The following is a 25,786-nucleotide window of genomic DNA, read 5'->3' on the forward strand; positions in this document are numbered from 1 at the left end:
GCTCAGAGCCTGGAGCCTGCTTAGGATTCTGGGTCTCCCTCTCTCTCTGCCCCTTCCCTGCTCTCGCTCTCTCTCTCTCAAAAATAAATACACATTAAAAAAACAAACAAACAACTTTAAAAAGTGTGTTAGAGGCTCTGAGGCTGGGAAGGTAACAGAGCCCCTCCCCCAAATAACTCAAAATCAAAACTAAAACCAAACTAACAGGAAGTAAATCCCCAACTGGGTTTTAAATTTTCCCCACAGTTACTGTGCAATGCTCTTCTGGAAATTCTAAGAATAACATTCTTTCGAAAGAGGTGTTTTGTCATTAGCGTCTTAGGGCTTTGCCCTTTCTGGTGGTGGATAAGAGCGGCATGGTGGCCTCCAGTTTGTGGCCCAGCGCACGGAGGCTGGCACACACTGGCCCAGAGGAGCAGGCAGGGTTGGGCTGGGTGCATTTGACCGAGTGGAGTGGATGATGGGGTCCAGGCCAGCAGAAGTGCTGAGCTGAGTGATAGGGAGGTGAGAACCGATGGGGGATGAAGGGATCCTGCTGGAGGTGGGGGGGCATCCCTGTCGCCAAGCAGGGTCAGGCTGGTCCTAAAGGCCAACACTGTCAGACGAAGGGCCTGGACTTGTGCTTCTGCGGGACCAGTGGCCCTTGCAGAGGATAGATGGCCAGGTGGGGAAGAGAGAAACCAGCCCCAGCTTCCTATCAGGCCCTGGCCCCCGCAACATAAGGAGGACACCTGGGTCGTCTTGTCCTCTTTACCCAGAAACACAGCAGACTCAGGTCATAGCTGGGATTCGACAGATCATGCTTTAAAATGCACAGGGGACTTTGTCACTGGCCCCATGGGGATGGCCCCATTCAGACTGCCTTGCTCCAAACCCTGGATGGCTTCCCTTGTCTCAAATACTCACTTACCAGAACCCCCTCCTGCCCCTGCCGCTGGGTCAGCCCTGACTGCAAGTCCTTCCCCAGGCCACTGTACCCTCTTGGGATCCCCTCTCCCACGAAGTTTCCTGAATGTGGATGTGAGAGCCCACGGCGATGTTGTCTGCCAAATCCCTGTGGTTTAGGGTTTATGGACTCGTAGGGGTGCTGCTGTGAGCTTCCTGGACCCCGGGGTGTTATAAGCACCCAAGGGGGGGGACACTCAGAAGTAACACCCTGAGTGGTCTTTTTATGCAGGGGGCCCAGCTGTCTCTGAAGAAATACTGCTCAGATTACCAGTCTTCCCTAAAGAAGGATGTTCTCTCTCCTTCCTTAACAGCACAGTGGGACAGAGGGAGAGCTCCAGAAAGAGCCCGAGGCGCCTGGGAAGGAAGAGAAGGCACAGCTCTCCCTGAAGGTGTGGTACCCTGGGGAAGTTCCAGAGGAAGCAGAGCCCAGTGATTCAGGGGGCAGTCACGTGGCCACCCGGTGGGGGGGGGGGTTCAGTTCCAGAACCCCTCCTCAGACCTTGACTCATGGACAGGTGGTGTAGGGGGAGGTGCCTGGCTGAGTCTGAGCGGAAGGCCCCAGATTGCTGGGGCCACAGCTCTGCAGAGAGCGAGGGAGTCACCTGTCCCACGGGGCAGCTGCAGGGCTGAAACCAGGGTCCCTTGAGGCTGGGCTGGTGCGGGCTTGGGGGCCTCTCCAGTTTGCTTTCTCATTTTTATTTAAATATCATTAATGTTTGTTCATTTTTGAGAAAGAGAGACAGAGACAGAGTGAGAGTGGGGGAGGGGCAGAGAGAGAGAGGGAGACACAATCCGAAGCAGGCTCCCGCTCAGAGCCCGATGCCGGGCTCGAACTCACGAACGGATCACAACCTGAGCCGAAGCTGGATGCTTAACCGCTGAGCCACCAGGAGCCCCTTCTCACTTTTAAAGTGGGGCAGTTCTCAGGATGCCTGGGTGGCTCAGTCGGTAGAGTGTGCAACTCTTGACCTCAGGGTTGTGAGTTTGAGCCCCACGTTGGGTGTGGACATTACTTAAAAATAAAATCTTTAGGGGCGCCTGGGTGGCTCAGTCAGTTGAGCGTCCGACTTCGGCTCAGGTTATGATGTCACGCTCCGTGAGTTCGAGCCCCGTGTCGGGCTCTGGGCTGACAGCTCAGAGCCTGGAACCTGCTTCAGATTCTGTGTCTCCCTCTCTCTCTGCCCCTCCCCCACTCATGCTCTGTCTCTCACTAATAAATAAACGTAAAAGAAAAAATTTTTTAAATAAAATCTTTAAAAAATAAATAAAACTCAACGGGGGGAGTGCCGAGAACCCAGCCCGTTTCCAAACTCCGTGATTCCACACCTCTCCCACGTGGGGCAGGGTGGGGGGGGGGGGCGACTGCCCTGTTCTGTCTACACTGACTCCTTCCTGATTCTGTGAGCCTGGGTTTGGCTCCTCCTCGGTTTGGGCATCTCCACTCCCGGAGGGGTTAATGTCCATCACCCTACGATGTCAACACAGTAAACCCCGCCCCACCATGTGGCCCCGAAAACCTCCTCCCGGGTGCCCACTCGAGGGAACGGGAGCGCGTGTCTGCACAGGGACTCACGTGACAATGCCCGGAGCAGCTTTATTCGCTGAAGCCGAAGCCTGGACACAACCCCAGTGCCCATCAGCTGGTGGGGGCGGGCACAGCAGAGGACGGGTGCCTGACGTGCTGCCTCGTGGGCGAGGCCGGGGGGCTCAGCGGCAGGGGCAGACACGGAGTGGGATTCCATCACGAGAGATGTCCGACGTCCAGGCAGGTCGGCCGAGACGGGGAGCCGCTCCGTGGTCGCGGGGGCTGGGGCGGCAGGAGCGACCACGGACAGGCATGGTTTGCGGGTGAGGGGCCGTGGAAACCCCCCCAAAGTGGAACGCGGTGACGGTTGCCCAGCTCGGTAAACTCGCTGATCGTCTTTGAACTGCGGCCGTGACACGGGTGAACTTGGTGACACGCGCTCCGGTGAGGGTCCGGCGAGGCTGCCGTTCGTTCCTGAATAGCCTGCTCCCTTTGTGGGTCCCCCGTCCCGACGGCTCTGGCAGCCTCTCCAGCCACCACAGCACCTTAAGGGAACCCCCAGGGCACCCGGCATAGGGCAGTGGAGCCCTGGGGCAGGAAATGGATCCCTGGTCTTCTCCACGAGGGACACGGGAGCAAGGACAGCCCAGAAGGACTCTTCCATAAGCCGCCTTAGAGAGGCCCACGGTAGTTCAAATGCACCCACACTGTTTCCAGGAAAACAGGGTTCTCCATCGGCAGCCCCAGCCCAGAGAGTCTCCACTGGAGTCCTGCGCTCCCTGCTGGCAGGTGGGGCCCAGCTGGCATGGTGTCACAGCCCATTCTGTCCCTGCCTGCCATCCTCCCACAGCCCCGCTCTGCCCAGTGGCCCGCCCCCCCCCTCCACGCTGCCCTGTCCCCTCCGCAGTCCGGGAGGGGGCCCTCTACGGGGGTGTGCTGGGGCCGGGGGACAGGTGGCTGGTGCTGCTCAGGCTGTCCCCGTCCAGCCCGAGAACAAAGCCTCAGGGACAGAGCGCCAGGCAGCTGCACTTCACCCTCTGCACGAATCCGCCCACCTGGTGGGCGTCGTCCAGCGTGAGGATAGCGCCCGGAGGGAGCCCCCTCCCAGTGGCGAGGCTTGCCACCTCCCCGGGGACCAGCGCCCGGTCCCATATGGCCAGGCCCGCCACGCTCCCCACGAAGGCCTCGGAGCTGTCGAACCCACCCCCCACGCTGTCTTGCTCCTGGCCCAGCACGAGGGACCCCCCTGGAGGGATCTCGTAGCCCTCCCTGAAGCGGGAGCCAGTGGCCACTAGCCTGCGGTCTACGTGGAGCCGGTACCTGCCCAGCGTGGACGTCCAGATGACACACACGTGGTGCCACCGGCCGTCCAGCAGTGGCTGCAGGGGCAGCTCCCTGAAGGCCGGGTCTCCGATCACGAAGTGGACAGAGCCAGGGACCAGGGAGTCCCTGCCGTGCAGCACGAGCTTGTTGTCATTCTCCTCGGTGGCGTAGGAGAGCAGGGTGCCCAGGTGGCCCGAGGCCACGCGGACCCAGCTGCAGACAGACAGGGCCCGCAGGCCTGCGGGGAAGCCGGGACTCAGGAAGGCGACGTTCTGGGTGGAGGCGTTGGGGAAGACGAGCACGGGGCCCACGTTGCAGGCTGGGGACAGACGGGAGAGTCAGCCCGGGCACCAGGGGGCTGCAGAAGCACCCATGACCGCGGGCACTGCCCTTGCTGTGGGGCACAGGCCACAGACCCCGTGGCCGACCTGCCTCAAGCAGTAACTGCGAGGGTGGCTGTGCACGGCCCTGTTGGTCCTTGCGGCCGAACCACCAGCCTGTCTCGCAGCTGGGGACACCGGGAGCTGGGGCAGTCACACAACTGGGCAGAACTGAGCCCCCCGGGGCTGCTGCAAGGGAGCCCCACAACTTAGAGGCTCAAAACCACACAAATTCAGTGTCTTCCGGGTCTGCAGGTTGGAGGTCAAAAGCCAGACGTGGGTCTCTCTCCCGGACTCAACTCACAGCGTGGGCAGCCGTGGTTCCTTTGCTGCCCTTCCAGTCTAGCGATGCCCCCACTCCGTGGCTCATGGCCCCTCCCGTACATCCGTCTAAACTTTGCCCCTGGGGTCACACCTCCTTCTCCGATCCTGACCTTCCTGCCTCCCCTAGAAGGGATAATCCCGGATCCCCTCCCATCTCCGGATGCGTCATCGCAGACGGAAGTTCCCCTTGCTGTGTGAGGTGACGCATCCACAGGGCCCAGGGATCAGGACTTGAACATCTTTGGGGTCATTGCCCTTCAGGTCTGCCTGACCAAGGGTCCATGGCGGGGGGGGGGGGGGGGGGGCGGTGGGCCCGGGGCAGCTGTACCTGCTCCAAGGTCCCAATTGGCAGGCTGCGGACCTACATCTCTAACTCGCTGGCCCACTGGCCTCAAGAATGAAGGGGCGTTTACCCCAGGCGGCACCCCAGTCCTGTGTGCCCATCTGTCCCTAACGCCCAGGCTGCGGGGGATCCGCAGACAGACCATCCCCTGCACGGCCCCCTCCTTCCCGCCAGCAGGTGCGACTGTGAGGCCAGTGTCCTCTCCGCACAGCTCTGGGGAGAAGGCTGTTCAGAGGGGACCGGAGGCCCAAGGAGGCACCAGCGGGGGAAGGGCGGGCCATGGTACTTACCCTCTCCTGGTCTCTCGGGCGGCCGGGTCCGCCGGCTGCCTGGGCCTGGTGGCTCCCGCGTCCCCTGGAGACGGCCGGCGAAGTCCTGAGGTGGGTCCCCGGGCTCAGGCGGAGCTTTGAGCGCCTGCCCGCCCCTCTGCAGCTTCGGGGAGCCTGGGTTTGGCAGCCCCAGCTGGGGCAGGGGCAGGGGCGGGGGCGGGGGCAGGGTCGAAGTCGGCCCCGGGGCCACGGCGCCAGGACCGGCCACCTGCAGCCGTCCCTCGAGAGCAGCCAGCCTGGCGCCCTGGCTCTGCACCAGGTGCGTGAGGCCGGCCACCGTGTCCTGTAGGGCCCGCAGGGCCAGGCCCAGGCCGCTGAGGCCGTCCCCCTGTGCCTCCCGCTCCTTCCCCGCCTGGGCCAGCTGCCTGTCCCTGTCACTCAGGGCGGAGTCCAAGGCCAGCAGCCTGGAGTCCAGCTTCCGGCTCCTGCGCTGTGACTTCTGCACCCAGGTCTTGAGGCGGCCCAGGTCGTCCTGCACGGCGGCCTGTGACCGGTTCACGGCCAGGGCCACGGCCTGGGTCTCTAGGGCCAGGCTCTGGAACCGAGTGTCAATGTCGTAGGACAGGTTGTAGTTGCTGGCAAGGCCCCGCAGGTGTGTGAGGGTCACCTCTTGGAGCCTCCGAAACTAGAGAGAGGACACACAGCCATCACAAGGGCCGAGGGCCGGGGAGGACGCGGCACATGACTTCCCGCTCACGCGTCTGGGCGCCTACCGAGCCCTGGCCGTGCTCCGCACTGATGTGATCCCCAGGTCGCTGCTGAGGGGTGGGCCGATTACCGCGGCCCCGGGGCGGCCGAGCTCAGAGACGTGGGTGACCAACCCGAGGGCCCCGGACTGCACTAGGTGGGGCGAGGGCGAGGGCTCCCATGCCCCCTCCGCCCCACATCCCCCAGCCCTGTGACCCTCAGGGTCCTGCCCCCCCCGTGACCCTGCGCCCCTCCAGCTGCACCCCCCAGGGCTCCCCATGCCCCCTCCCAGCCCGACGCCCACCCAGTCCCATGGTCACTTGGCTTATCTTCATAACAGAGCCTAAGAAACCTTCTGTGCTGCTTTCCAACCACAGGTGACAATAGCATCGGTTGAACGGAAGAACCGAGGACTCCACGTTTGGGTCCCCAGAGCGCCGACAACTTCCCACTCTGTTTCTGTGACACCATCAACTGCCCCGCGTAACTGGGCACCCTTACCTGCTCTTCTAGTCTGCGGAGCCTCTCGAAAAATGGTTTTCTTTGCACTGCAGGGCCGGCTTCCTGCGACAGAACCCCATGCAGATACACAGGCACAAAAATAAGGAAGACAGACAGGGTCGTCCGCGGGCCGCCCATCCCGAGGACGTGCACAGGACGAGGCCGTCTGCTGTGAGCTCCTTCGCCACCCACAGCCCTGCTCGAGTGCCACGGGAGCGAGCTTCCTCCCTCCACCACCTTCGTGCAAAGCATCTGTTCGCCAGCCGGCGAGCTCTGGGGAGATGGTCACGTGTCCCAAGGACACGAGCTTAAAAACAGAGGCAAACAGTTTCTCCGGAAAATAATTCTTCTGGGTGAGAGCCCTGGCCTGGCTGGCTCAGAGGCAGACGGAGGTGATGGCTTTAGCAGGGACGCACAGACTCGTGTTCCCACCAAAGAGAAGCGGAAACAGGACAGGGCCCAGCCAGGGCCAGGGAGCCCCCGGGGCCAGGTCTGCGGTGGGGTCCAGCGTGCTAGTCCCATGAGGCCCATCTCTCTCCTCTGGATAAGGCAGAGGACGGGGTTGGGAGACGTCTTAACTTATTTTGGGGTGTAGGTTGTGTGGTGGGCTGCATGGTGGTCCCCGAAATGGTAGGTCTGAGTCCTAACTCTGTGAATTGCCTTGTGCCTGTGAATGGGAGTCTGTATTGAAAAAAGACCCTTGCGGGTGTCTTTAAGGGTCTGGCGATGAGCCCATGCTGAATTAGGGTGTCCTTAGAAGAGACAGAAGAGGTGAATACACGGGGGGGAGGCCATGGGAAGACGGAGGCAGAGACTGGGGTGACGTGGCCACCAGGAGAGCCAGGGGCCGGACGAGGCAGGAAGGGTCCTCCCCCTGGAGCATTGAGGACCTTGACCTTGGACCTCCATTGGTTGCTGGCCATAGGCTGCTGCCCAGGACGCTGCCGCACTTCCGGCCCTCTGGGGCTCCCTCTGCTCCACCCTCCGCCTATCACTCTCCCAGGCCACGTTGGATCCTTGCTCCTGCTGCTGTCTCTGTCCCTTGTGTTCCCCTGGCCCTGGGCTCCTTCACCTTTGTCATTTTGCTGCCATCGAAGGGGCACCTGGGGGGCAGAGGAGCCATGCATGTCTGAGCACAGCCGCGTGTTGAACTGGCTGTGCTTTTATCCTGCTTCCTCCCTGCATCTCGGTCCCTACAGCTGGCCCTGGGATGAGGTCCCCACCTGCCCCATTTATTTAGGCCGATGGCTGTGCTAGTGTAACCAGTGATCGCCACAGGGGAGCTTAAAACAATGGAAGTTTATTCTCTTGTAGTTCTGGAGACCAGCGTCCCAGGGCCCTTCTCCTTCCTCCCCAAGGCTTCAGGGGAGGACCCTCCTGCCTGGTCCAGCCCCGGGCTCTCCTTGTGGCCATGTCACCCCACTCTCTTCCTCTGTCTTCCCACGGCCTTCTCCCCCGTGTCTCTGTCCTTCTGTCTCTTGTAAGTTACACTGCTCCCTGGATTCGGGCCCACTTGCATAATCCATTACGATCTTGAGGTCTGTAACTTAATTACATCCACCAAGACTCTTTCTCTGAATAAGCTTGCATTCATGAACTTGGATCTAGTTTTTGGGAACCACCATGCAGCTTGTGACAGAGAGGTTTGAGAGGCTAGGGGTGTCCAGGGATGGTGGGGAGGCTGGGACACGGCACAGGCTTCAGTGAAGAGACTCGCGTGAATCTGGACACAGAGCTGCCGGGTCCCCAGTGCCTGCTCGACCTCCTGCAGCTGGCGACTCCTCTGCACGTCAGCTCTGCCGCGGGATGTGGTCAGGTGGCTCTCTGGAGCCGAGCCGTCTGACCCCGGAGCAACCACCCCCCCTTTCCTGCCATGTGACTGGTCGGAATTGCGCTGCACCACAGGTGTAATGAAACTCACACTGGATTACAGGACTTCAAACGAAAAAAGAATGTGAAAGATCTCACTAAGCATCGTACGTTACATGTGACATTGAAATGGTAATATTCTGGATCGACTGGGTTAAACAAAATATGTTCTTGGGGCACTTGGCTGGCTCAGTCAGTAGAACATGCGACTCTTGATCTCAGGGTGATGAGTTCAAGCCCCGTGTTGAGTGTGGAGCCTACTTTAAGACGTACGTATATATATATTCGTATTGTGTATGTAACACGTATGTTAAAATTAAAATGATCTTCACCTGACCTTTTTACTGTTTTAGTACAGCTAACAGAAAACTTAACGTTACATATGGGGCTCACAACCTATTGTGATGGGACAGCATTGCCTGGGGAAAGACTGGATATGCAGCTGTGTGCAGGCATGTAAGCACGTGTAGGTGTGCAAGTCTGCAGTGTGCAAGCGTGTGCGGGCGTGCAAGTGCGTGCAGGTGTGCGAGTGTGTGCAGTTGCACTGTGTCAGGTGACTTTCAATCTCCTTCATCGTCAGTTAAAAAAAAATAATTGTAGTGGAAATTATACACAAAATTCACTTATTTTAAGGCTAAAGCTGAAAGCGAGTAATTGAAATAAATGTCTACATATTGGCTTGTGGGACTCTGAGGTTCCGCTAGCTTCCAGAAAGCAGCAACCAAAGCCAGGCACCTGCCCCCAGGTAGGTAGGAGGAGGGTGGGAGCTATTTTAAAAAAATTCTCTTAGATTTTTTTGGTTTTATTTCACTCTAGTCAGTTAATTAACACACAGGGCAATATTGGTCTCAGGAGTAGAATCCAGCGACTCAAGGGCGGGAGCTTCCTCCGGCCTGGGGGAACTTGCATTTACCAACAAAAAGCACCGCCCTTCCCCCATCTATCAAAACAAATTCCCCTCGTCCACATACAGAGCTTCCCGCCCTTCACTGTCTCATGTTTCATGTGACGGCTCAGCTAAGGGTCACTGGACACTGGGACCTGCTGACAGAAATCTCCCCGGGCGGAACAATGCCAAGAGCCAAGGAAAAGCTCAAAAACATCTTAATCACTACCCCCGGAGAGGGAAGAAAAGCTTTGTGTCTGCAAGGCCAAAAAAAATAAAAAAAAGGATCTTAGGAGAAAAGGAATAATCAAGAGGAAAAAAGTTGCTCTTGAAAATGAAAACGAGGATTTTCCAAATAAATAAGTGAATCCGCAAAGCTGAAAGACAAGGTTTGAGTGATTGCCCAGAAAGTAGGGCAAAAAGATGAAGAGATGGGGAAGAAAAGGGAAAAAACCAGCCTTTGAGGTCAACCCGATAAAACACGAGTGTAGAGAGTGAGACTCAAGGAAGTGGGGAAGATAATCCAGGAAGGTGTCACAGCCAAAAGCACCCACCATCCCCAAGGCCACACGCCAGAGGGGGCCAGGTCTCTCCTCCAGGGTCAGGACCCCACGGACGATGGAGAAGATGCTAAAAGTGTCCACAGAGGAAACACCTGGTCACGTGGGAAAGACTGAGACATTCCTCCGAGAACTGAATGCTGGCTGCCAAAAGTACACGAGCACCCCTTAGCATTTCTGAGGAAAAATTATTTTCAGTGTTTATTTATTTTTGAGAGTAAGTTTGAGTGGGGAAGGGGCAGAGAGAGAGGGAGACCGAGGGTCTCAAGCACTGACAGCAGAGAGCCCCATGTCACCAACCGTGAGATCATGATCTGAGCCGAGGTCGGACGCTTCACCCATGGAGCCACCCAGGCGCCCCCAAGTTAGTTTCATTTAAAATTGTTCATCTCGCTCACGGGGCGCCTGGGTGGCTCCATCGGCGAAGCGTCCGACTTCGGCTCAGGTCGTGATCTGGTGGTTTGTGGCTTTGAGCCCCGCATCTGGCTCTGTGCTGACGGCTCGGAGCCTGCAGCCTGCTTCAGATTCTGTGTCTCCCTCTCTCCCTGCCCTTCCCGCACTCGCTCTTTCTCCCTCTCTCTCAAAGATAAATGTTAAAAAATTTAAAATAAATTTCATCTCGCTCCAGTGTGAACTGGCCCAAAGGCATGTTTCAAATACGTATAGGCTTAAGTTATCTTCTGCGCACCTATGGGCCTCATAGGCTTGGGGAAAACACGGGGATGGAAGTTGAACGAAGTTGCTGTAGGAACCCGAGAGTGAGGCTCTCATCCAGAAGCGGACTGGGAGGAATTCCCCGAGTCCCAGGAAGACATCGTCCTGGACTCCTCGCACCTGTCACAGCCCACACCCACTCCACCGGCTCCGCTCCTGCAGAAGCATCCCAGGCCAGCCGTCCTCACCGCCAGGCCCATACCTGCGCAGCACGAGCCTCGCACCTGCGACCCTGCGACCGCCGCTGCCCCCTACCGGCCGTTCTCCTGCCTGCACCCAGGGCGAACCTTCCAACAGGAGACTCCTTCGCAGCCTGCTTAAACTTTCTTATCTCTCTTTGCCGACGGACATTATCGCTCCTGTATCTCGTTGTGCTCCTGATTTGTTTTTAATTTAAAAAAAAAAAAAAACGTTTATTTATTTTTGAGGGAGAGAGAGAGAGAGCGCGCTCAGGGTGGGGGCAGAGAGAGGAGGACAGAGGATCCAAAAGCGGGCTTTGCATTGACAGGCTGACAGCAGCAAGCCGGACGCGGGGCTCGAACTCACGGACCGGGAGATCATGCCCTGAGCCCAAGTCGACGCTCAACCGACGGAGCCACCCAGGCGCCCCAGCTTGTGCCCCTGGTTTGTGAGCGGGCACTTTATTTTCTTCATTCTCTGTCCTGGAAGAGTGCTTGCTGTACGCAGTAGGCATTTAATTTGTGCATGCTGAATGAATACACCCTTCCCGGACTCCCTCGCAAGGGCAGTCGAGGCTGAAGCGGCGCCTCCCCTGTGAGGTCTTTCCAGATCGCCCACGGCACTGCCCACCGCCCGTTCGTCAGGACGGAGGGCAGCCCTTGGAACGTGACCACCGAGGAAGTGGATTTCGGCCAATTTACAGGGCCACCTGCGGCTGGCGGCCCCCGCGCGGAACCGTGCGGCGCCCACCCCTGTTGGGCCGCCCCTCGGGACCCGAAACCACTCGAGCCCTCGCTGCTTTCAGCCGGCGGCCGCGGCTCAGGGACCCGGAGTTGGCCGGGAGCGCGCTCGGCGCTCAGCGGGTGTCTGCGGAGGCGCGCGCGCTCGCCCCCGCCCACCAGGGCCCCCGCCCCGCCCGGCGCAGGCGCAGAAGCGGCCGCTCGCCCACGCTTCTTCCGGCTTCCCCAGCCTCGCGGCGGATTCGTCGCGATCGGCCCGCGGGACCGGCCTCGCAGGCTCGAAAAATTCAGCAGCAGCTCTGCCAGCGCGCGGGGAGCTCGTGCTCCGCGCTCTCAGTCTGTAGTCCGCGAACCGCTTGCGGAACTGGGCCTCGGCGACCGTGGCGAATCGGCGCGGGGCGGCAGCGGCGGGGCCTTGAGCACACCCTGGAGACTCCGAGATCGAGCGGGTGCGCGCTTCCCCGAGACACTCTCCCGCCCCGGAGACCCGTGCGCTCCCCGAGACCCGGGCCCACCCTGAGACCCCCCCGTCCGTCCCCAGGCCCGTGCGCGCCCCGACACCCCGTCTACCCTTAAGACCCTCGCCCACCCCGAGATCCCCTCCCGCCCCGGAGATCCATGCGCTCCCCGAGACTGGCTCCCCCCCCCCCCCCCCCGCTTCGGGGACCCCTGCTCGCCGCGCCGTGACTTGGGCGCCTTGACGTGGGCTCCTGGCACAGCTGTGAAGGGGGGTGTGGTACTGGCGGGTCGCTGGCGTGTTAGCTGGCCACCGGAGCCCGCTTGGACCCGCTTGGACCCGCTTGGCTGGGTGAGGAGGCCCTAGGCTGTTGGGGACCCTGCTTGGTCCCCTGAGGCAGGCTTATCTAGGGCTGGGTCACTGGTGATGGACAGGTGCCTGCGTATTGGCACTCAATGCTGCAGGGGCGCCTGACCCGAAATGCTACCTACAGATGGGATGGTTTCTGGGAAAGAAGGGGGTTTGGCAGATGGACAGTCTGTTAGATGGACGGTCAGGCAGTTAGAAATGCTGCAACGCAGGTAGCCCAGGGTCTCAAGCTCAGCACTGTTAGCATTTGGGTTTGGATAACCCTCTGTCGTGGGTGCTGTCCTGCACACGTGGGCTGTGTAACCAGCATCCCCGGCGTCTGCCACCCGCTCACGAGATGTCAACAGCACCCCCACTTGTGGCCCTGGGGCACAGTGACCCTACCGTAGAGGGCATCATGGAGGCCCCAGCTATGACACAGACTCTTGGTAGGAATGGTGACGGATGCCGGAGGGGAGGATACTGCTGGGTGACAGCAGGGGTGAGGAGAGATGGGGTCCCCAGAAGCTTAACAAGAGGGGCCAGAGGGTCTGAGCGTATGTGAGATGTGACTGGTGCAGATGCCAGGGGCTCCTCGGCCTTCTCATGTGCTTCTCTGCGCCCCAGGATGGACCCAGCGCGCTCTGCAGTCCGGCTGACCGTGCGGGAAGCGATTCACACCCTTTCCTCTTGTGAGGATGGCGGCCGCGTCCTCTCCACCTTGGGGTCCCTGAGGCGGTATCTCAGCGGAGCGGAGAACCCAGCCCTTCCCGGGGAGCAGGAGGAGTTCGCCAGGGTGCACTTTTCCGCCCTCCTCAGGTGTCTAGTGGGCAGGCTGAGCCCAGGCTGGCTGGGGCTTCTGCCCGACGGCCAGGTGGAGGAGCTGTGGGCCAGCTTCTTCCTGGAGGGCCCAGCTGACCAGGCCTTCCTGGTGCTGATGGAGTCCATCGAGGGTGCCGCCGGGTGAGTGGGGGGGGGCCCCGATTCCGGGGCACTTGTAACGTCTGAGGCAGGGGCATGGCCGGAAGGGTTGCGAACCAGCAGGTTCTGTGAGAATTTGGTGTCCTGAAAGGTGCGGGAGGAGCAGAGCCCCTGGACACCGAAAGCAGTTTGTCAACCTCCCTTGCGACGAAGAGGCTCTTGCAGCATTAGGTCCCACTGTGTTGGTGAGGGGAGGGGGCAGGAGCGTCCCCATCCCGGTGGCCTCGGCAGTGGGTGAGCTCCGGGCTGAGGTGACCTAGGTAGGCGGTGGGCCTCGCCAGCGTCCACGGGCCCTTGGCCTCACTCGTGGCTGTCAGCTCTGCAGTGAGGCCCCTGGGCGCTCTGGCAAACTCCTGGTGGGGGGGGGGGGGTACTTGCTCAAGGCGCTTCCCAGACTCAGGTGTCAGAGCACGGGACGGGCCTGTGGGGACGCGGCCTTCGTGCGGTGGTGAAGCTGGGTTTGAGCGGTTCCGGAGATAAGCGGCAAGCGCCCTGTGGCGCGGAGCGGGAGAGGAGGTGGCGTCGGTGACTCCATGGGGCCCGGCCGGTGCTCACGCCGCACCACTGGCTGACTATTTGGCAGTGGGATGTAGACCTTTTGTTTTCTTCAATGTTTATTCAGCTTGAGAGAAAGAGAGCATGAGCAGGGGAGGGGCAGAGAGAGAGAGAATCCCAAGAGGGCCCCAGGCTGTCAGCACGGAGCCTGACGGGAGGCTCGATCCCACAAACCCTGGGATCATGACCTGAATGGAAATCAAGAGCCACCCAGGCGCCCCGGCGGCGGGATTTAAATGCTCGTTTTTTTAAGCGCTGATGACGCCGTGGGACTGCTGGTTTACTGACGGCTGTGGCTCCCCCTCCGGGCGGGGGGCGCCGAGGGTGGGGGGCTCGCCGCTCCGCCCGTCACACCTGCTCTTGCTGCAGCCCGAGCTTCCGTCTGATGAAGATGGCACAGCTCCTGGCCAGGTTCCTGAGCGCGGGCAGGATGGCTGTTGTGATGGAGGGCCAGTGTCGCCAGGTGACGGAGCCGGCGTCCCCGCTGCTCCAGGAGACGCTCCTCGCCAAGGTGGTGGGCTTGCCCGACTGCCTGGGCAACCGTCTGCAGCGGGAGAACCTGGACGCGTTCTTCCCCCAGAATTACTTCCCTCTGCTCGGCGAGGAGATGATGCGGGCGCTGCAGGCGGTGGTGGACTCCCTCAGAGGTGCGGGCCCCTCCGCGCTGTCCTTCTGGCCGGCTTCTCTGGCCACCATCCCTTTCCTCCTTCCCCCCCCCCCCCCAGCTTCTCACGGCCTCTGGGGACTTGGGATTCTCAGGGTGACGCTGTTGGCAGGTCAGATGTTGCCTCCAGTGTGGGGAGGTAGCGACCTGTACCCTGAGCTTCACCCGTTCTTAGCCGTTGACCTCGGAGCTGGAGCTGACCTTGAATCCTTTAGCTCCTGGTTGGCCTGCCGTGGAGCCGTCCGGATGGGGCTGCTCTCCACGGGCCCTGGTGCCCTGGTGTCTGCTCTCCCACCACGGGGCAGCTCAGGGTCTCACCCCTGCACGTCCAGCATCCCACCGGCCAAGGCCGTGGAGTGGGTGCCATGCTCGGGCTCCACTCGAGGCCCTTCACGCGTGTGCTCACGTGGTCCCTGTGCCCGCCCCACGAGGGAGCCTCCGCCACTGTAGATGGGAGGGAGCCCACGGGTTCCATTGGGGCCCCTGCCAGGCCGTCCCTGCTCTGTGCTGGGGGGAGTCGCCAGCATGTCCTGAATGTGTCCAGAGCGACTCTGGGCCACGTCTGCTTCTCGGCTGGGTGACTGCGTCCAGTTCGCCTTTTAGGGTCTCAGCCACTCCCTTCAGGTGGCAGAGTGCATCGTGACCGTCTCAGGGTGGCCACTTCCGGTGGGGCTGGGGCGCCATCCTCCCCTTGTCCCCGAGTCCTGTTTCCTCCCGCCCGCCCACCTCACGTGGCCTTTGGTGCCTCCCCCTCCCCGCGCCACCACACCGGTCCCCGCTCTGTGGGGTCATTGTGGCGATTAGGTGAGCAAGAGCGTGTGAGGCTTTTTGCAATTACTGTTGGCTTCCAGCTGTTGAGGTTCCAGTTGGAATCAGATCGAGAAAAACGGTGCTTTTACAGCGCACAGACGCCTGTCTGGAAACGAGGTCTGTCCCCGCCTGGGCAGGTGTTGTCCCGTGGCCCTAACCGTCGCCCTTCTTGAAAATCTCGTTTTCCCTCTTGCCGCAGGTGGCTGGGACTGCTCCGTCTCCTTCCTGTCGCAGGTGCTCGGGAAAGCCTGTGTCCGCGGGAGGCAGAGTGAGTGTTTCCTGTCCCGGGGGGTCCGCAGCGCTGTCTGGGCGTCTCCCCCCGCTTCCCGTCGGCCCTCCCGGGAGGGGGAAGACAGCGCAGTTCCCTCGCCTGGGCCTGGCCCCGGGTGGGCTGATGTCCATCGCCCGGCCCCCCGGCCCCGGGCTCAGGGGTCCCCGTGTGCTTCCCTCAGAGGAGATGCTGGGCGTGCTGGTGCCGCGGCTGACGGCGCTCACCCAGGGCAGCTGCCTCTGGCAGCGGGTCTGCTGGCGCCTGGTGGAGCGTGTGCCCGACCGGGCGGTGGAGGCGCTGCTGACGGGACTGGTGGAGGTCGCCGCGGGGTAAGGAGCCGGGAGGGCGGGCGGCGGCGCCCAAGCCTCTGGTTTGTCGGACCTCATGCGGTGAGGCCATGGCGGACCAGCCCAGCCCAGCCCCTCCCCTGGCTGTGGCCGTGGAGACCCCTTTCGCTACCCCCCACCCCCGGGGCTGCGCAGGCATGTGCGTGTGCGATGGCGCCCGCCTTCACACGGCGTCCCCTGGCGCGAGTGCGTGAGGGTGGGTCCCGCCGGCTGTGTCTTTGGTTCTGGGCGCGGGTGTGTGTGTCCAGGGACCCGTGTTCTCTCTCTGAACCGTCTGAGGTCCCACCCCCTCTGCTGCCGGCTTATTTGCCAAATCTTGTGAGGAAGGCATTCACCCCCTGCCAGGCGCTTCTAGTCCCTCCCAGCTCGTCCTTGGTTTGTGGCTCTTACAAGGTGTCCAGGCTGCCCTGTAAGCGCGTCAAGCCGCGAGCCGATGGCTTCTCTGTCTTCCTTCCAGGCTGTGTCACGCTCCTGCCCTGAGGCTGTGGGTTGGTTTGCGTGGGTTTGTCTCTTCTGTTTCTGTTTTTTTGGTTCCTGCTGCCGTTCTTTTTTCTTTTTCTTTTTATCTTTACAACTTTGCGTAGAACGTGAAAGGGCCGAGGGAGGAAGAGCTGTATCCTCCCGTCTTTCCACACCGGCTGGAGGGTTTGCTGGGCTCTCACCCATGGAGGGGAGCGGGGAGGGATCCCACTCTACACCAGTCGTCTGCAAACTGCGGCCTTTGGGCCAAACTCAGCCCGCCGTGCGTTTTTACAACCGTTTTGTGGGTCCACAGCCGCGCTCGCTCACGCACACGCCCCCGGCTGCTTCTGGCTGCAGGAGGTCTGCGGAGACCGATGGCCCGTAAACGTAGAGCTTTTGTTCTCTGGCCCTTCCCAGATAAGCCTGGCCACCCCTGCTCCGCTTGGGCAGAGCGGGGAAAGGACATCCTCTTGCACGGAGGCGCTGGGCTGTCCCAGGTTTTCACGTTACCGGGAGGAGAGCGAATCAGGACGGAGTCCGAGCTGAAGCGCAGGCCCCGGGCTCCCAGTGGTTAGCGCAGAGCTGGGGAGGGGTGCAGCTCGGACCTGTTGAGATCTGGGGTTCATGCTTTTCCCTCTCCCCCCGACTGTGCCTCACAGGCCTGAAGTCCTCTCACGGCTGCTGGGGAACCTGGTGATGAAAAATAAGAAGGCCCAGTTCGTGATGACCCGGAAACTTCTGTTCCTCCAGTACCAGTACTCGGTGAGGGCGTGGGCCGAGGGCCACCCTGGGGGCCCAGGAGCAGTGACCATAGCAGGTGCAGCTGAGCTCGGTTGTCCGAGATACCCCGCTGACCCTCAGCCCAGAGCCGTTTGTGCTCTGGGAGCCTGGGCAGACGGGTCTTAGCCCGGCAGGTGGGCAGCTGGCGTCTGCCGACAGACAGTGACAGGATGCCTGGCTTTTGTCCCAGACGCCCATGCTGCAGAGCCTGCTGGGGTACCTGGCCACGGACAGCCAACGGCGCCCGCTCCTCGTACAGGTAAGCGCGGTCTGGTCCTCTGTCTGGGGTGTTCTGGGACCACCTTTTGGTGGGAGAGAGAGAACGTTCCTGCCTGGAACAGAGGACGCTGGCAAGCACGGGGGCACCGAGGCCCGTGCGTTCCCGCGCTGTGGTGGGGAGGTCGCTGCGGCTGTGTAACTGGGCCGCGCCACCTGCCAGGCACTGAAGGGGCTCCTGGAGACGTGGGGCAGCTGCAGTGCCGTCCGGCACGCCCCTCTGGCGCAGCAGCGCTACGTTAGCAAGGCCGTCCTCATCTGCTTGGCGCTCCTGGGGGAGGCGGAGCTCCAGGACAGCCGAGACGGTGAGTGGGCCACGCGGACACTGTCCCCACCCCGTCCCTGCCCGTCCCCGCCAGCCCCCTGTGCTCACTGTGCAGAGCTGTCCCCTCCTGTCTCCGCCTGTCCCTACTGGCCCCCCAGTGCTCAGTGTGGGCTTGGTGCTTCCAGAGCTGCTGACTAGCCTGATGGCGGGGGTGAAGAGTCGCCTGGACAGCAGCCTGCCCGTTGTGCGCCGTCTGGGCATGATCGTGGCCGAGGTGGCCAGTGCCCGGCTCCACCCTGAGGGGCCACCCCTGAAGTTCCAGGTGAGCAAGGGCCGCGCCCTGTGTTTCCCTCCCTGGTATCCCCTTGCCTTCTGGGGTCCAGGCCCACGAACCTTCTGCGTGTTGATCCCTCAGCAGTGCCTGAACAGATGTCCCAGGTGGATTCCGGAGGTGTTTGGAAGCAATCTCTCTGGCGTCCCCTCCCCTCTGTTGCTGAGCCCCTGGGATGTCCTCCTGGGTGGGGGTGGGGGGGAGAGCAGCCCCTCAGGAGGGCGGGCTCCTGAGCCCGTGCACCCAGCACAGCCCACTGCCACGTGGACACTTGGCAAGTGGGGCAAGTGGAGGGTGGTGGTGGGCGCTCCCCGTGACTCGCTCCAGCCCGTGTGCGTTGCAGTATGAGGAAGACGAGCTGAGCCGTGAGATGCTGGCTCTGGCAGCCCCCTGGCCTGCGGCCGACAGCCCTTTGGAGGCGAGGTGAGGGCTTCCTGCCCCTGGTCTCCACCCCAAGCTGGGCAGGCCCGGTTCCTGCTGCTCTCTCACCTTGTCGTCTTGGACTCGTTGCTGAGACAGAAGCCGAGAAGCGCAGGGTCGGGGCCGGGAGAGCATTTCCCTGGGGAAGGTGGGTTCTGGGGCCAGAAGCTTGTGTGGGGCCTCCCCGACGGGTTCCTTCTTTGCTCCCCACAGCCCTGTCGTCACTCCAGAGGCTGCAGAGACCCCCGGCAGAGGGAGCGTGGACGGTGGCGTCCCCCAGGCCCTGCCGGAAGGCTCAGGCTCTGACCTGGACAGGTAGGGGGAGGCCTCGGGTAGAAACTACAGAGGTGGGGGAGCAGTCCCGCGCTGGCCTCAGAGCCACGCATGAGCGTGGGAGTGGACGGCCCACGCTGTCTGGAGGCCACGGGTCGGCCCCGCGGCCGCCCTCTCTCCGAGTGCCCTCCCATAGGAAAGTCTGCTGTTCCTGAGGTGCAAGGACTTGGGGTGAATTCCCGGGACTCAGGAGCACGGCCTGTCTGCTCCCGGGTGACGGGCAGGCCCCACCGGTCTCTGTTGCTTCCCCAGTGACGATGAGCTTGTCCCCTATGACATGTCGGGGGACCAAGAGCTAAAGAAGAGCAAGGCACCCACCTACGTTCGGGACTGCGTGGAAGGTGGGTCTCTTCCCTGGCGGGAGGCCCCTCCAAGCACCTACCCTGGGGTGGCTGAGCCGTGGGAACCCTGCGTGTCCCGGGACTCGGCTGCCTCTGCCCAGCGTCCAGACCCTGGCTGCCGGCTCTGCCTCTGCAAGGTCAGGGCTGGGGACCAGTGCAGGCCCGTGTGTGTTCTGTGCAGCCCTGACCTCGTCCGAGGATTGGGAGCGCTGGGAGGCGGCCCTGCGGGCCCTCGAGGCGTTGGTCATCAGGAACCCGGCTGCTGCACGCGAGGTGAGTGGGGCAGGGATGTCGGGGAGGGGTGTGTGTCTGCCTAGGAGGCCCGTGGCAGGGATGGGGAGGTGGAGGGCTGTGGGGGCCAGGGCCGCAGGGCCTGAGGCACACCGACCCCTGCGCACAGGTGAGTGTGGAGCTGGCCAAGGTGCTGCTGCACCTGGAGGAGAAGACGAGCGTGGAGGGCTTTGAGGGGCTGCGCCAGAGAGCCCTTGTGGCCGTCGTGGTCACAGACCCGGCCCCGGTGAGTCCCCGTCCCACCGCCCAGTCAGTGTGTTGGGGCCCTGCCTCTGGGTGGCGTCCATAGCGGCCTCTCGTGTGCCTGGCTCAGGTAGCAGAGTATCTGACCTCGCAATTCTACGCCCTCAACTTCAGCCTCCGACAGCGCATGGACATTCTGGATGTAAGTGCCCTGGGGCCCTCCGTCCCACCTGTCACGCCCAAGCTGCCCTCACGAGGGCCAGGCCTGGCACAGCGCCCTGCCGAAAGCTCCACGGTCAGGACCAGAGGCCTCCCCAAGTCCCCCGTGGCTGGACCCAGGGGCTGGGACTGGCAGCTGCCTGGTGTTTTCTGGGCGGCGCACAGGATTCAGTATGGGCCGTGTCCTTCATCTGAGACAGAAGCTTTATTGAGACAGAATTCCCACGCGGTACAGTTCCCCATCTTAAGACAAACAAAATGTGGTCTGTGCACGTGTCGGGATGTTACTTGGGCCTCGCAGAGGAGGGACGTGGTAACCTGCCACAACGTGGATGAACCAGAGGACCCTGTAGGATTCCACTTGTGTGAGGTCCCTGGGCCGTCAGAATCAGAGAGACTGAAGTAGACGGTGGGGAGGGCACATCGCAGGGGAAAGGGCTGCGTCTGGGAAGACGGAGTCTTGGAACGATGGTGGTGACGGCCATACGATGTGCACGCACCCGCTGCCGCTGAGCTGCGCGCGCACGGCTGTCAAGACGGCAAGCGTGACACTGTGTGTCTCATGAGACGGCGCTGAACAGTCACCACCTCTGTGCTTGCAGTTCAGGGGCATCTGGTACGTTGACGGTTCAGTGTCCTGTGCCACCCTCAGAGGAACAGCCCTTAGCACGCACTGCCCGGCCGGGCGCCTGCAGCCACTAGGCTGCTGTCCGTGGCCCTGCCTGTTCCAGGGCTCCAGGCATGTGACGGCGCAGGCCTGTTCCGGGGCCCATCTGTGTGCAGGTGGCTGGGCAGCAGGTTGGTGAGGCTCTGGAACCGTAGGAGCTCTGGGCGCAGGAGCGGGGCCACCTTTCCCTTCTGTCCCCCACAAAGTGAAGCGATCCTGGGGTAGCCGGAACTGACTTCCTATGCAGTCCCCAGAATGTTCCCTGGCGCAGCCTGTGACAGCCGATGGCACCGACGGGCACTCGGTTTACCTCGGGTTTGAGAAGATGCCGCCCCTCCCTAGAACAAGGACCGCTGCCCTGGGTCTCCCGCTCCTCTAGGTCCTGACTCTGGCCGCCCAGGAGCTGTCTCGGCCTGGCCGCGCGCCCAAGGCCCCCCAGTGCGACCCACGGGGCCCCGCTCCCCCGCCTGGCAGCGCCGTGGCTCCCGCCTGGCGCGCGGTCGTGGAGGAGCGGATCAGAAACAAGACCCGGCGGTTCTCGCAGGTCAGCCAGCCCGGGCTCAGGTCCTGGTGGGGGATGGGGCGGCACCGACACTGCTGTTGTGTGGAGGGAGGGCGCTGGGTACAAATTGCGTGTCGGGACACGTGCCTTAGGGCATCAGAGCCTCATGGCTTTAATATGCGGGTGCAAAAAAAGCCCCGGAATTCTGCGTCAGCAAGAAACGGCCTGTATGTGCCGTGTCCGCGTGGGCCGGGGCTGTGACGGGGGTGCGTATGGGACAGCAAAGGGATGCGGCACCTGTGCGCACCATGTTTGCAGGGCTCTGCCAGGCGGGGACGGGACGCTGGCGCCAACCAGTTCAGCTCGGTGGCTGGCTACTTCTTCTTCCCACTCATTCAGCACTTTGACAGGTGAGCGGGAGGCCTGGACGCCCTCGAGTACCAGAGGCTTCCCAGGATGGGGTCTGTGCTGGGGTTTGGGCAGCAGCAAGGTCACCACCTGGCTTTCGGTCCTTCGTAGCTTAAATGGCAAAGCGAGGGCGTCAGGATCTGCGGTGTCTGTCACGGATGGCGGGTTGCTGGCGGGTTCCCGGTGGGCCGGGCCGGAGCCTCGCCGTGGAGCCTCAATGCTCCACGCGCTCTGTGTCTGTCTGACGCCTTCTCCTCATGGCTGTGGGAGCCACACGGGGACGTGCGGTGAGGGGGCGCCTCCAGGGCGCTGGCTGTCCCTTGGTGGCCCAGGGGTTGGAGAATGAGCCCTGACCACGCGTCCCGCACACACACACCTGATGCTCTTGTAGACCGCTGGTGACCTTCGACCTTTTGGGAGAAGACCAGCTGGTTCTCGGGAGATTGGCCCACACCTTGGGGGCCCTGATGTACCTGGCTGTGAACACCACGGTGAGTGGGAGGCGGAGCTGGTGGCCATCCTCCCGGTGGGCCTCCCCTTGGCCCTGGGGCTGGGTTGTTGGGACCCACCTTTGGGTGCCAGGACCCCTGCCCGCTGGCCTCTGCTGTTTCAGGTGGCTGTGACCATGGGCAAGGCCCTCCTGGAGTTCGTGTGGACCCTTCGCTTCCACAGTGACGCGTGAGTGGCCGTGTGGCTGAGGAAAGTGGTCCCACGTGGACGTGGAGGCGGGGCTCCCAGGACAGCAGGAGGTGGGGGGGCGACTCCCGTGGGCGTGGCCGAGAGGCGGGGCGGCCTGGTGCTTCCCAAGCACGAAGGGGCAGGGCGGCTGGAGCGTGCGTTGCTTGCCCATGGGTCTGCTGTACCGCGGAGAAACGGGGTCTCCCTGGCCTGGGCTCCGTCGGCGCTCAGCGTCCCGGCCTGGCTTGGCAGCTACGTGCGCCGGGGCCTGCTGTCCGCGGTCTCCTCCGTCCTCCTCAGTGTTCCGGCCGAGCGACTGCTGGCAGACCTGCCAGACGAGCTGCTGGAAACCCGATCCTGGCTGGCGGGTGAGTGCCAGGCCCCCAGCTGCATGGGCGAGGCGGGTGGTTGGAGGCTGGTGCAGTGGCCATCGGGGCACGGGGCACTGCAGAGGCCCCAGGACCGTCACATCCCCCCCGTCTGTGCACGAAATGGTCCCTGGTGGGGGGGTGGGGACTCAGCTGTTCTTGAGTCACTCTGGGGAGGTCCTGCAGGAGGACCCAAGAGAAGGTGCCCAGATGTGGGAGACGGTGTGTTTGTTCTGGAAAATTCCGTATCTTCTGTAAGGTCACAAGAGCCATGCAGGAGGCACGTTACCTCACCAGACTCGCCAACTAACTTGGATAAGCTTTCCTCCCTGCACCCTCTCCCCCACCCCTCGCCAGTGTTCTCTTTGAAAAGTCTGTTGGAGCACACGTGACCTCCTGCCCGTAGGCACCTGTGTTGCCCACCCACCGGTGTCCACCCGGGGCTCCAGGCCGGGAGTAGACACTCTGACATGGCGCCACACTCGGGGGGGGGGCCCGGGATTCAGGCGGGGCCCGTCTTGTCGCGTCAGTTAGTTTGCAGAGCACCCTCGGGCTTTGTCCGATCACGCGTGTCCGGTCGGCTCTGGGTCCTCGGGCCCCGTGCCACAGGCGTGTGGCGTCCCGCTTCCCGGGACCAGTGGCCTCCCCGCGGAGACGGTGGTGTCCGCTCCATCCTGCTGCCTCCCTGTCGCCGGCCGCTGGCTGGGCGCCCAGCCCCAGGGAGAGTGGGGTGCTGCCCCCACACACGGCCAGGCCCCACCAGACCCTGTGGGGGCTTGTATGGGATGACTCCCTAAGAGGAAATGAGGGCTGGCCTGCCCGGCTGTGGGCGCCGCCGATGTCCTGCTCTATTTTCGTCTTTGGCAGATGTGGCTGACCGGGACGCGGACGAGGACTGTAGGATGCTGGCTGTGAAAGCCCTGCTGCTTCTAGAGAAACTCAGAGACCGACTGCTCCCCCTTGCTTCTCCTTAGTCCTCACTGGAGAGGGAGGCCCGCCCCGCCAGCAGCCCGCGGGAGGGCCTCTGGCCCTGCGTCCACAGACAGGGCCACCTGAACATGGCAGGAGGGGGGGGTCCCGAGGAGGGAGGGAGCCGCTGGGGCCCCTATGGGCTGATTCTCAGCCTGTCCCCGAGCCCGTTCCTCACCTGAACGCAGACTTTAAAAAGCAACAAAGTGGAAGAATAAAAAGGAGCCAGAGGTGTTCAAACCCATTCCTCTTGGCACTGACTGCTCAGGCAGGGTCCGCGGTGCCTTGATGTCCCTCTGAAGGGGGACACGGTTCTGGCCGCTGGTGACGAGCTGGGGGTGGGAGACCCCAAGGTCCCCCTCCCTGCACGGACATGTCGTGGGGCCAGCCCTTCACGGTGGGGGCTGGTGATGGGACACGCCCACGTGGACGGAGCCACCAGGCTGCCTCGTGCAGAGAACTGCACCCCCCCCCCACACACGTGCTGGCCACCCCTATGTCTCTGTTCCAGTGGACGCTGGGCCCCGTGGTCAGGGATGGCGTGTCCTGCCGGGAGCCGTGAGACGTGCTCTCTTGGAACTCGCCTGGGTGTTGGGACGAGGCGCAGTGAACACGCTAGTATCTACAGTCCATCGAGTTCCACAAGGTTTTTAGGCTTTACAGACTATGCTTGGGAGACGGTCCTGGAGAAGAGGAACCAAGTCCCTGGGCAGGAAAGGGACCTCAAGGCCCCTTCTGAGCAGGACAGCCGGTGCCCTGGGGTGTCAGACACAGCTGTCATTTCAACGAGAAAGTCAGGCTCTTGCCATGAACCCTGGCAGGTTCTGGGGGAGCAGCAGCGGCTGTCAGGGCTCGCTATCCTCTTCCTCCTCCTGCACCTCCTCGTCTGCCTCTCTGTGGTCGTCGACGCTGTTGTGGTGGACCCGCCCGGACATGGCACGCATCACAGGGAGGCCCAGGCCCCGGTGCACGGCGTCCACGGTCTGCTGGCTCACGTAGTAGGACATGTTGGCAGAGGGCACTTTCTTCTGCATCTCCTCCAGATACCTGTATGCCTGGGTGGGGACAGCCGTTACCGGGTTAGTCTGCAGCGAGAACCAGGGGAGCCGCCCCCTCAGTCTGGGGCACGGAGCTTCCTGGGCACCCGCCCCAGGTGGTGAGGGACACCTTCCCAACAGGGCAGTTGTCTGTGACTGCACGGCCTTTCCAAGGTGTCTGACTTTAAGCTTCTGTCAATGCTGTCAGCTGTGATCAGCACTCCCGGCCGAACAGGTCCAGCCAGCTGCCCCGGAGAGTCCCGTGAGTGGCCTGTGCTCGAGGACCCACACCTGTCCACATGTGCCCAGGCCCACCACTCGCCTGCTGTGCCTGCTTACATCTGCCTACACCTGTCCCCCCTTCCACACGTGCCAACGCCTGCCCCACACCTGCCCTCACCTGCCCATGCCTGCTCACATCTGCCCAGGCCTGCCTGCACCTGCTAACACCTGCTGCACCCACAGGGAGGGCCACATACAAGAATGAGGGGAGGAACAGGGTCCCATGTGGCTTCTAAGGCCCACTCCCAAGGTACACTTCATATCAGCTCAGATGTGATCAAAATTTCTAGGAGCTTTAAAACTGTTTATGGGAAAGATCAGATCTTAAATTTTTTTTTTAGGTATTTTGAGGGGCACCTGGGTGGCTCAGTCAGTTGGGTGTCTGACTTTGGATCAGGTCATGATCAGGCTCATGAGTTCTAGCCCCATGTCGGGCTCTGCACTGACATCACAGTGCCTGGAGCCTGTTTCGGATTCTGTGTCTCCCTCTCTCTCTGCCCCTCCCTTGCTTGCTCTCTCTCTCTCAAATAAACATTTAAAAAATAAATAAAGTGTATTTTTAGAGACAGAGAGCACACATGTGTGTGAGCGGGGGAAGGGGAGAAAGAGAGACTCCCAAGCAGGCTCCACACTGTCCACAAAGACCCCGACACTGAGTTTGATCTCATGAACTGTGAGATCATGACCTGAGCTAAAATCAAGGGCCAGACGCTTAACTGACTGAGCCAACCAGGTGCTCCAGATCTTAGTATTCTTTTTTTTTAATGTTTGGTTTGGGCAGGGGGGAGGGGCAGAGAGAGGGGGACAGAGGATCTGAAGTGGGCTCTACACTGACAGCAGAGAGCCTGACATGGGGCTCAAAGTCACAGACCATGAGATCATGATCTGAGCTGAAGTCAGATGCTCAACAGGTTGGGTCACTCAGGTGCCCTTAATCTTAGCATTTCTTAAAGATGATAAATTTCCTGAGCAATTTTATTTTGAGCAGACAGAACCAAGATATAAAAAGTAAGAGAGAAAGATGAAAGTGGAAAGGTGAGCCATGAGTGTTGGAAGGACGGAGGATGGGCAGAATGCAAGCCCTCTGGCATTCTCAAGCGAGGTGGGGGGACACCCGCACAGGAAGAGATTTCCCGAGAATGTGTCCACTGCCTGTGTGACCCAGGCACCATGCAGGGCTCACGGGACACAAGCACAAGGCAGGCCAAGGCCAATGCCAGGGCTCTGAGCTT

At 61.8% G+C, this 25,786-nt stretch overlaps 3 protein-coding genes across 13 annotated transcripts in view; 1 reads left to right on the plus strand and 2 right to left on the minus strand.

Annotated features, from left to right (window-relative positions):
- Positions 1–2,517: 2,517 nt before the first annotated feature.
- On the minus strand, positions 2,518–7,117 carry PTX4 (pentraxin 4). The gene is made up of 3 exons (XM_027043646.2): positions 6,361–7,117; positions 5,134–5,797; positions 2,518–4,115 (listed from the first exon to the last, which is right to left on the minus strand). Exons 1-3 carry the CDS (start codon positions 6,610–6,612, stop codon positions 3,475–3,477), a joined length of 1,557 nt encoding a protein of 518 aa, XP_026899447.2. The 5' UTR covers positions 6,613–7,117; the 3' UTR covers positions 2,518–3,474.
- Positions 7,118–11,495: 4,378 nt separating this feature from the next.
- Positions 11,496–23,480, plus strand: TELO2 (telomere maintenance 2). 2 transcript variants are annotated; one of them, XM_027043645.2, is made up of 21 exons: positions 11,500–11,758; positions 12,742–13,077; positions 14,020–14,297; positions 15,324–15,392; positions 15,577–15,724; positions 16,864–16,966; positions 17,175–17,243; positions 17,424–17,565; positions 17,711–17,847; positions 18,200–18,279; positions 18,490–18,591; positions 18,862–18,950; positions 19,132–19,223; positions 19,351–19,467; positions 19,555–19,626; positions 20,690–20,854; positions 21,131–21,222; positions 21,612–21,711; positions 21,834–21,898; positions 22,151–22,266; positions 23,134–23,480. In XM_027043645.2, exons 2-21 carry the CDS (start codon positions 12,743–12,745, stop codon positions 23,238–23,240), a joined length of 2,478 nt encoding a protein of 825 aa, XP_026899446.1. In that variant the 5' UTR covers positions 11,500–11,758; position 12,742; the 3' UTR covers positions 23,241–23,480. The 2 variants fall into 2 exon arrangements, with proteins under 2 accessions (XP_053069671.1, XP_026899446.1); XM_053213696.1 differs by having other exon boundaries at positions 11,496–11,758; positions 22,151–23,480.
- IFT140 (intraflagellar transport 140) overlaps positions 19,830–25,786 on the minus strand; it is a 79,991-nt gene continuing 74,034 nt past the window's right edge. For 9 of the 10 annotated variants that reach the window (XM_053213694.1, XM_053213691.1, XM_053213687.1 and 6 more), the window contains one exon: positions 19,830–24,290. In XM_053213694.1, coding sequence (XP_053069669.1) covers positions 24,081–24,290 — 210 coding nt within the window. In that variant the 3' untranslated portion in view covers positions 19,830–24,080. The remainder of the gene's footprint in view (positions 24,291–25,786) is intronic. The other variant, XR_008294732.1, reaches the window with a different exon arrangement.

This window comes from Acinonyx jubatus, chromosome E3, assembly GCF_027475565.1.
Source record: "Acinonyx jubatus isolate Ajub_Pintada_27869175 chromosome E3, VMU_Ajub_asm_v1.0, whole genome shotgun sequence".
NCBI classification, from domain to species: domain Eukaryota; kingdom Metazoa; phylum Chordata; class Mammalia; order Carnivora; family Felidae; genus Acinonyx; species Acinonyx jubatus.

What these genes read in the sequence shown, in the direction of transcription:
- PTX4 (XM_027043646.2), bottom strand. Translation starts at nt 6,612, where the DNA reads ATGCTTTGCACGAAGGTGGTGGAGGGAGGAAGCTCGCTCCCGTGGCAC. An exon ending in TCCGCAGACTAGAAGAGCAG is followed by an intron (nt 5,798 to 6,360) that starts GTAAGGGTGCCC and finishes TCCTCTCTCTAG; the next exon opens with TTTCGGAGGCTCCAAGAGGT. An exon ending in GCCCGAGAGACCAGGAGAGG is followed by an intron (nt 4,116 to 5,133) that starts GTAAGTACCATG and finishes GTCTGTCCCCAG; the next exon opens with CCTGCAACGTGGGCCCCGTG.
- TELO2 (XM_053213696.1), top strand. Translation starts at nt 12,743, where the DNA reads ATGGACCCAGCGCGCTCTGCAGTCCGGCTGACCGTGCGGGAAGCGATT. An exon ending in GACAGCCCTTTGGAGGCGAG is followed by an intron (nt 18,280 to 18,489) that starts GTGAGGGCTTCC and finishes TGCTCCCCACAG; the next exon opens with CCCTGTCGTCACTCCAGAGG. An exon ending in AGACCCGGCGGTTCTCGCAG is followed by an intron (nt 20,855 to 21,130) that starts GTCAGCCAGCCC and finishes CCATGTTTGCAG; the next exon opens with GGCTCTGCCAGGCGGGGACG.